The sequence below is a fragment of the Electrona antarctica genome, assembly GCF_951216825.1.
Source record: "Electrona antarctica genome assembly, chromosome: 17".
Taxonomy (NCBI): Eukaryota; Metazoa; Chordata; class Actinopteri; order Myctophiformes; family Myctophidae; genus Electrona; species Electrona antarctica.
The window spans coordinates 17,755,124-17,764,692 of NC_136798.1; the positions used below are offsets into that span (position 1 = coordinate 17,755,124).

Sequence of the window (9,569 nt, forward strand, 5' to 3'; positions counted from 1 at the left end):
ATTCTGGGACCAAACGAATACAGTGTATTTCTTTTTCTTCTTTTCACTGCCTCTCATAACGGAGCTCATTACACAGACTGTGCATTTAATTCTGTGCAGAATGCAGATGTAAGAGACTTAGTAAAGATGCATCAGTTCATTTTCAGACTAATTTATTCCACATGGCACTAATCTGCTGAAAAATAAAAAATAAACCTAAAACCTAAAAGATTTTGTTTACAACTTAAAGCAACCAACAGAAGGTCGCAACCCGTTTTAACGGCTCCTTACGCAACACAAACAAGAGCCCTCTGATAATTCACACAGGCATACAGTGCGTTTCACGCCCCTAGGCCTTCATCTGCACTGATCTGAGAATACAAGACAGGGACGGCAGGGCAACTCTGATGTACGCTAACTGGACACATAGTCCACCCCCAGCCACCGTTCCAGAAATGTCAAATCAGTTCAGCTGAAAGGCGAGGCTCCATCCTGCAGGGCGCCGTTCGCTCTGGGCTACTGGAAACGGCCCCTTATGTCACTCATATCTGGGAGTTGCGTTTTTTTTGTTTATCCCTCGGTCTCTGTCAATTTGAGTCTCTTTGGCGCCGGTTCCTCTGCCTTCTGTGGGCCCTCGGGCTCTGTGGTGACGGTTGTGCCCGAGAGAACGTAGCCTCCTCCACCGCTCATCTGCAACACGGGATGAGTTCTGTTCTCCAACACCTGGGGAGACGCCAGAAATACAACCATCAGGTCGGTTAGGACAGAATGTGGAACACCGAGTGAAAACGGACAAGAGAGGGAACATGAGTGGATCGGAGTACAGTTTAAAGAACAAGAGAGGGAACATGAGCAGACCGGAGTACAGTTTAAAGAACAGAAACAATCACCTGGTAATGTCTCAGCCAGGAATCGGTGAGCTTGAGAGCGACAGTGCCTCCTTGGTCCTTGAGTTTTGTGTAACACTCGATGAGAGGCTGCGGGCGGGGGAAAAGCACACACACAATATAAAAGAGGTAGACAATCCTCCTAGAAATCTAGTCGCTTCAACTGACCTGCAGAGAAGGTAATACATTACAAAGTAGGTAAGTCAACAAAAACAAACACAAATAACAGCTATGAAACTATAAATCAAAGGGAAAGGGGTTATAGTGTATGTGAGCCTAGGCAGGAACACAGGCACAACAGAAGAAATAAGCATGTGGTAGTGATTGGCATTATAACTCATGTGCAGTGGCAGGACAGTCCACACAAGCAGAAAAAGTAATAAGGAGCTTTCCCTGTGGAATTCTGAGCAATGAAGAGTCAGACACGACACTGTGTGATGGCAGCGAACAACAAGAGATTAATCTGGAAGAAAACTAATAAGCTTCATTGTGTGTCAGGTGTCCACAATATTTCTGGAGTTTTACTACATTCCACTATCTACAAAGAGTATGAGACAATACAAACACACAGATGTGGAATGTTATTGTCTATTTTTGCTCATATATGCAGTATTTCTATTGTGGTACTTAAAGCTACTGAAACGGACAATAGGGATAAATTAAGTCTCACTTATGACCTTACCTCTTTGTATTGGCAGTAAACCACGAATGGCCTGGAGGGAGCGAGGAACTTGATTAGTTTCAGAAGAACTGAACTCGGCTGGAACCGACTGGCGATGATCAACCTAGAAGGACAGGAGGGATACATGAACTGTCAAACAAAACCTGCCTGACAAGAAATTGATTCTAAAGCAATCCCTTGTTAGAAAAGCATTGGCAACTACATAAGCAATAACTTAAGTTAGATTACCAGTGATTCAAGTAGGCTGCTAGACCTACTGCACATGTAAACAGAGCTGCTACCTTTAAACACATCTTAAATATGAGGCTTATTTTAGTATACTATTTAAATAGTCTTGAGATATAATGCTGCTACTTGTCCCAAAGTGACTGCAAAAGGCTGATCCTATTTTTTAAAAAAAGCTTAGTTTATACCATGTGGATAAGGATGCAATGCAGCCAACCCAGGGCAAAGCCAGGAGGGGAAAGAAGCGTACCACCTATGTAGTCTTGCTGCGGCGCGACAACACTGCAGAGCTCAAGAACCGGATGTTGGATAGGAAATTGTGGAGGGCAGCAATCCAGGAATCCCAAGTTGGCGTTGGCTAGACCTCACTCTCACAGCAACTAAGGATGCAATGTGACATACTAGCTCTTTTTACACAATGCTGTACCCCTTCCAACTGCATAATACTTTACCCATTTTCAACTGTTTTTATTATATTTTGACACTTGCTTTGACAGTTTTCTCATGCCAATAAAGCTCCTTTGAATTGAATCGATTCATGTGTCCTACCCAGGTTTCTCAGCTAGGTCGTGAGCGCAAATGTCTACTGCTAAGAGGCAATCCTAAAAAGGTTAGGGGTGAAATTGTGCTTATAACCTTCAGGCAGTACCATTTGTCAACTTCATACGATTTAGTTCTGGGATAGACTGAGAAATGTGTCACTTGTTTTATCACTTTGCATTGGAGGGAAACAAACTGCACAAGTGCACAGTTCACCTTACAAGGACATTTCAGCCATGCAGGCTCTAATTTGTATTTGTATTTATTTATTCAGCACAGTATAAAAAACAACACAGTGAACAGTGAAGAAGGGTAAAGTGCTAGGCTGAGGCAAATCATTGTGCCTATAAAGTTTGGATGATAGCAGAGACTTCATCATGACCACGCTGAATTTCGGATGATTGCAGAGGTTTCATCGTGACCATGCTGAAAGAGGATAACCGAGAAATTGCCGTAATCATGACACATCCATTTTAGCTAGTGCCGTGATGCTTCCAGAGCCCAGTTGAAAGTTAATTATACAAGAGGATAAAGAGAAGCAGAGTAAGGCTGGAGGTAGAGGTGATAAGGAACAGAAGAAATATACTGTTGGTGAAAGAGGGGAATGGGGAAGAGATTCAAGAGAATGTTATGAAAATGTGGCAGAAATGTTAACGGACCCGTCTGCGTTCCTCCCCTCCAACAGAGCAGCAACAGATGCTAGCTTCTTCCTCCTCTCCTCCATCCTCACCCTCCTTTCCTGGACCTGCAAGTTCAAACCAGAACAAAACATGGTTTCATCAGTCAAAAAATGTGTTTTCTGATTCTAACTCTTTAGGTTTACAGTCTTCCTAGGTCAGCATGCGTGATGTTTGATCTGTAACATAAGGCAATTTGAAAACACTGATTGAATTTCCAATTCATGGTCATATGTTCAATGTTTTACAATAGACCATAAACCATAACGTAATGCAGAGTACGTTATTGTTACTCATGCAACAACTGTTTACAGGATCAATGTCTGTTGTATAAGGAAAAAATAAAGACTGAGGATTAACTTTAACTTGGATTAAATTTAAATCTATCTATTAGTCCTTTTGCAAGACAATGTAAATGTTAAAGCTGTAGCCGTGTGTGTGTGTGTGTTCTTGTCTGTTCAATCCTCAGGAATTACCTTTGGGTGGCAATAGCCAATAGCTGGATACATCGAAATGTTTCTGAGCAAGAAACTTAACCCATAACTGCTCCCTGAGCACCTTACTAATGGCTGCTCACTGCTCCTAGTAGTTACAGGATTGGAAAATGCAGAGTACAAATTCCACGCGTGCAAATAAACAGTGACAAAAAACACCCCCGAGGAGTGGCGACCAAATTATTATAATATAGGGGGCTACTGGTTGTCAAAGGCCTGGGGCCTGGGGCCTACTGGTTGTGGGTGATTACTTCCATTTGCAAATAGAAAGTGTTAATGTGTTTGGCACAACCAAGCCAACTCATCAAGTGTAGTGTTGCGTGTGCACCGGTATTCTGTGGCCTCTCTTTTTAAAGGGGGTGTGTTGGGTTGCGTGTGCACGTGAGACGGCAATGAATGTATTCTTTAGATATACAAGCTTTTAACATGCAATAGGTCTATGCTAGTTTTCTGTCACAAGGAAAGAAAAAAAGAATGCTAATGATTAGTCTCAAGAGAGTAACACTGGCCAATCCATGATGGTGTACGTACATGAATCTAAATGAATGACCGGTTATGGTTTTAATCACCGATTTATAAAGCAATGCTCAAAATTAAGAGGTAAATTAAGAGGTGCAACATCTATGCTTACATCAATCCCTGTTGTTACCCCACCCTAGTATGAATCTAAAAGCCTGCTAGTAATCCCCCTAGACTAGAGGATGCGCTGCCAAAACGTTGACCAAAGGGTGGCACTAGCGTATTTTTCAAGATGTGTTGTTGTGCGTTGGATGGACACAAATGGCCATGATGAGGCAAATGTTATCACAAGCAGTGGGGGTTTTTTTGCAGGTAAGATGACAGGACATACTTTGATTTCCTTGCGTTTTTCCCATTCCTCACTCTCCTGGTCCAGTGCCGGGTCAGCACTAGAGTTTGTCTCCATTTTCTGCTCCACTGGACTGCCCTGTGGCTCTGGAACAGGCTGGTTCGGTTCCTCTCTGATCGCCTGGCCGCCATCTGCAGTGGAATGACATAATGAATAGCAGTTCTTCATTTCTGGTCTACCAGTTTTATTATGCAACCGGCTTCTGTAACAAACCAATCACGCCTTGGGGATAAACAAGTGTTTTTCCTCATGCTCTTCCCCATCTTGTTAAATAGGACTTTATTCATCTCCGTGGTGAAATTCAGGTGTCATAGCAGGACAAGCGGTAAGCTTTTTCTTGAATACGTTTCATCTCTCCCTTTGTTCCATCTCATTTTAGGAAGAGGCCGCTAATAAAAAGAAAAATGCCCTACCATTACTGGCGTCCTTGGCAGCAGTGTCCAAGGTGCCTGCCAGCAGAGCATTGACATGGCAGATGGGAAACTCATGCAGCATGTCGTGGAAGTGAGCAGGGAAGCCAAAACTCTTCATACCCGCTAGAAGCGGGCCTCCGCCTGGATGCATTTGGATCACTGAACCATAGCCTGGATGGGAACGAGACGAGAGCTGGAGTTAGAAATATATTAGATGCAGTGTGGCTGCTCGACTGAGCAGCTGATCGACGAGAACAAGAGGAATTATAAACTTACTTCATTGTTAAAATACCATCTGTTTACCAAATATACTTTTACAAAAGTATTGGCACAACTACCTAAAGTAAAAGTACTCATTATGCAGAATGTTATCAGAAAGTTATCATACTGCATGTCAAAAATGTATAAACATCTTTGGAATATAGCAGATATACAAGCTTGCATGAGCTTTAGATGTGCCATTTTCAAATAGCGAAAGTTTAAATAGGAGGATGCGTGTCACTCCCTATCTCTCTCTCTCCCCGTTTCAACTCTAAACTTCAATAAAAAGCCCACAAATAAATCTTAAAAAAAAAAGAATGTACTGAAAAGTTGAAATACTCCAAATTTACAACTCAAATTTGTATTCAAGTATAGCACTTGAGTACCATTGACTGCAGGCATCATTTATGCCGAATAGCATACCTCCCATTCTCTCCATAACAGCTCCCAGCACCAGACCAGCGCATGTCTCGTACACCAGGACTTTGCTGCCAGCGTGTATGTTCCCTAGGGTCAACATCTGGGCTAAGGTGTCATACCGCATGTGACTGAAGGACGGACATACATACACACACACACACAAGGTTATGGCATTTACTTTCAGCATGTTTACATACACTTTGATGTTGTAAATCCATGCGCTGACTCACCATATCTTCCCTGGTTCTCTGCCATGGTACATCATGGCCAGGATACGACAGGAAGGTTTTACTATTGTGACGTTATTCTCATACCTGCAGGAACACAACACAGGAATAAACATAAACACACTGTGAGATTGATTGTGTGAATTGATGCATCAACTGCAAGATGCCGAATGTCATGTATTTGTTCCCAGGGAAAGTGATGTTTTACACAACTCCCTAAGGAGAATCTTTAAACTGCAAATCCAGTTGTGTGACGAATAAGTGCATTTTGCAAGTTAAATTGAAAAAGTTACTCTTGAAACGGTGTCTGTTTGGCTAAAAGTGATGTCCCGACTCCCAACTTAAGGCAATTATCCCCATTGACACACCCACTTTGAACCACTTCTAGTGTGACAGATTTCAAAATTACATTCTTGGCTGGAACTTTAGTTTAGTGTATTGCATTTCATAACACAAAATTAAGCACAAGAACAGATTTTGTTAGTCAGGGCCACCAACATTAAAATCTATAAACACACATCAAAAGCAATGACTTACTTCTTCTTTTTCTTGTTAATGTATTTGTTCTGTGCAAACTCTGTCTTGTCTCTGAACGTTGTGCTGTTATCTATGAGCTGCTGGACGATTTCCTGTAGAGAATATACATAGATAACATTGTAGGACCTTCAAGGTACTGTGCCATGTGAACTTACATACAATTCATGATATGGATTTTCTCTCTTAGCTAGGACGCTTAAAAAGGAGCTGCAATGTGATATTTTGGCCGATTTTCTGAAAAACTTCAAATATTTATATAGCAGCATCAAGATTTTTACATTTTTGAATACTGTACAGAACCCCAAGAGGGGTTCACGTCCAGAATGGTTAGAACACCAAAAGGGGTTCCCGCCCAGAATGGGTTAAAAACAAAACATGTTTTTTTTTGTTTGTTGAAAAGTTCAAGCTGATGGTAATCACTGCTAGAGTGTTTGTTCAATAACAGTGGTCTCCGGAACAGAAAATGTTTCAGGTGGGTCACCAAAGAGGTGATGGGACAGAGAGACCATGTTACTGAACAAACACACTATAGCAATGATTACTATATTTATATTTAACACTTTTAATTAGTTTTTAATATTTTCAAATAACCGATCTAAGCTCACAAAGCGTGCATCAATATCCCAATAACCTGCTATGCAAGCGTTGGCATGTACCTGTCCCTTCAGACCTTGCTCTTTGAGCGTTTCAATGTCATCCCGGGTGAGTTTCTGGGATTTCCCATCATCCACAATGTTTCGATTGTCCGTGCCGGCCTCTTTTGCATCTACAGAGAAACAGATACAAATTTGTTTTGTCCAAAACTGATGCGCCAACAAAATTGAACTGAAATTATACAGTATATATTTACAGAATGTAATATCAGTCAAAACAAAGACTGAAAAGAGTAGAAAAAATAATGCAGTTTCATTTAATATATTACTTCCAACATTTCCCACTATGGTCCACTGCATATTTATTCCACCACACACACTTGCATCAATACTAAGTAGTTTTCTTGAACAATGTTGACAGCCCATAGAATATTGTGGGCTGCTTGTTGTACATAAAGGGCTTGATGTAAAGTGTGAGTGAGGTGTGTTTTGCACCAAACATAGCAAATCTACAAGCTCACAACAACACATACATTGCATTACAACACATTGTGACCTTGTAGATTGGCTATTTTCGGTGATACTGTACTTACTGGTGTGGAACCAAGTAAATCTGGCTTTAGTGACTCTGGGCTTAAACTTGCTATATATGCCTTATAATTTCGTTACTCACTTATAAAGACTATCAAAATGATTAAACTGTTCTCCATGGCATTGCCATCGTGAAGAACAGTCTTTGATCAATTGAAAAATGTCTTTACTTCAGTCAGTAATCAAGTAAATGAATGATGCCCAGTCAATCACTAAAGTGCAGATGGTGAGAAGTTCTCTACACAGTAGTGAGGCACAGCTGTAATGCTGCACTGACTGTCCCACAGCCATGTGGGGATTATATTAAACGGCTTGTAGTTTGTACATGCATGACATTTAATTCAATACCCGTGGAGCTCTCTGTATTCTTGGGTTTCTGTGGTTCTAGATTGCCCCCAGCAATCTCAAACGTTGTGCTGTAGAACTCTCCCACGGCATTATCCAGGAAGAACCACTGCTTCTCAAAGTTCACTTTCCTGGAAAACAAGAAGGTAAAATCTATATGACTGATTGATTGATTGATTGAAGAATTTATTAACAGTTTGAGAATTACAGTACATTTCAAGCACAACTCAATACAAGACTGTTAACTGTGGACAATACAATAAAGCATTACACTTGTTTACAATAGGGTCCATCATGTTCATTTCATCATAACATTTAGAGATGTACAAAATAAATATACACTACTATATAGCCAAAAACAGGAAATCATCATAGGAGGTAAAAAAACATATACAGTGAGGGGAAAAATGGGTGGGTGGGGGATTCAGATTTTACAGGGGCCAGTTTCGAATGGCCCCTGGGTGGCACCGTGGCAGGTGCCCTTTGAGAACGGTTTTGAAGGAGTCAAGAGATTCGCATGTCTTAATGACTGTTGGTAGGGCGTTCCACATTTTGGTGGCATAGGAGCGAAATTAATTTAGTTCCTTGTTTGTGCCGAATCTGGGTTGCACATGGTTTGTTGAACTCCCTCTGGTGTTGTGGGTGTGGACTTCATTGACATTGGAAGAGTTACATGGAGGTACATGGGTATCTTGGTGGTGTATCGAATCTTGTGGACCAGACATGACATGATCATCTCATGAGTCATGATGGAGATGGATATCATTCTATATAGTACAACTATGAAGATATTAAAAAAGAAAAGGGGGAACACATAATCTATAAGAAGGTTGAACGGAAAATAAAATGAAAACTCACTTCTTTGGCTGAATCTGAAGCTGGACAGCTTTGAAGATGTCTCCACGTTTCAACACAACATAATCTCCCTCTTTCATTCGGTACTGGCTCTCATCGTCCGCCATAATAAAATCTATGGTCTGTAGTTGTCAGTTACGTTAACAACACGCTACCGTCAGCTAGCACACTGTATAGTGCTGCTTTTAACGACTACGAGGCACTGCATACAACAAAATGAAATGATACGGATAGAAAAGTAATTCACACGTGTTAGCTTGTATTTCCCAGCGCTTCCTTAGCGTTGCAGGCCGACTAGTCGATCGCAGATAGTACAATTCATCCCATAGCCCACAGGGACGGTCTTATCTGTGATTGGCTAGTTGACACAGGGAACTGTAAGAATATTGTTCAAAATACTTTGACTGTACCAAGTCCAAATGTGATGTCATTCATTAAACTATCGTTTTAGAATCAATATATTAGCTTTACACCACAAACACCACGCATATCCACATTTCTTGTCTAATGCACTGGTTTCCAAGCTGCTACTACTACTACTACTACTACTACTACTACTACTACTACTACTACTACTACTACTACTACTACTAGTCTACTACTACTAATAATAATAATAATAATAATAATAATAATAATAATAATAATAATAATAATAATAATAATGTATTTAGTTGAATAGTTTTTATTGTCTGTCACTAAATGTTTCAATTAATTGAATATGCAGGACCCCAATGGAAACAATTAAGCCATAGTATTTTCTTGTTTGTCTAACTTTCTTTCTTTTTTAAACTGTACTCTTCTGTGCTTTTCTTTTCTTTCTTTTTTCTTTTAAGTATTCAATCAATCAATCTATTACAAATATGTGTAGTGTGTGACAAATAATAGCATGTTGCATTAAATGCTAAAACGGCTTAAATTAGGGGAAAGTACGTTGTGTAGTACGGGCCTATGTATACATGGACTAAGGACTGC

The 9,569-nt window shown here is 40.5% G+C and overlaps 1 protein-coding gene across 1 annotated transcript; it reads right to left on the reverse strand.

Annotated features, from left to right (window-relative positions):
- Window positions 1–135: 135 nt before the first annotated feature.
- Window positions 136–8,911, reverse strand: trmt6 (tRNA methyltransferase 6 non-catalytic subunit). Its single transcript, XM_079526788.1, has 12 exons — window positions 8,598–8,911; window positions 7,743–7,870; window positions 6,867–6,976; window positions 6,211–6,302; window positions 5,677–5,760; window positions 5,450–5,574; window positions 4,766–4,936; window positions 4,335–4,483; window positions 2,973–3,058; window positions 1,549–1,651; window positions 870–956; window positions 136–702 (listed from the first exon to the last, which is right to left on the reverse strand). The coding sequence occupies exons 1-12, from the start codon at window positions 8,699–8,701 to the stop codon at window positions 550–552; spliced, it is 1,392 nt and encodes a 463-aa protein (XP_079382914.1). The 5' UTR covers window positions 8,702–8,911; the 3' UTR covers window positions 136–549.
- Between the last annotated feature and the right edge of the window lie 658 nt (window positions 8,912–9,569).

What these genes read in the sequence shown, in the direction of transcription:
- trmt6 (XM_079526788.1), bottom strand. Translation starts at nt 8,701, where the DNA reads ATGGCGGACGATGAGAGCCAGTACCGAATGAAAGAGGGAGATTATGTT. An exon ending in ATTAACAAGAAAAAGAAGAA is followed by an intron (nt 5,761 to 6,210) that starts GTAAGTCATTGC and finishes GTGTTCCTGCAG; the next exon opens with GTATGAGAATAACGTCACAA. An exon ending in AAAAACGCAAGGAAATCAAA is followed by an intron (nt 3,059 to 4,334) that starts GTATGTCCTGTC and finishes TTGAACTTGCAG; the next exon opens with GTCCAGGAAAGGAGGGTGAG.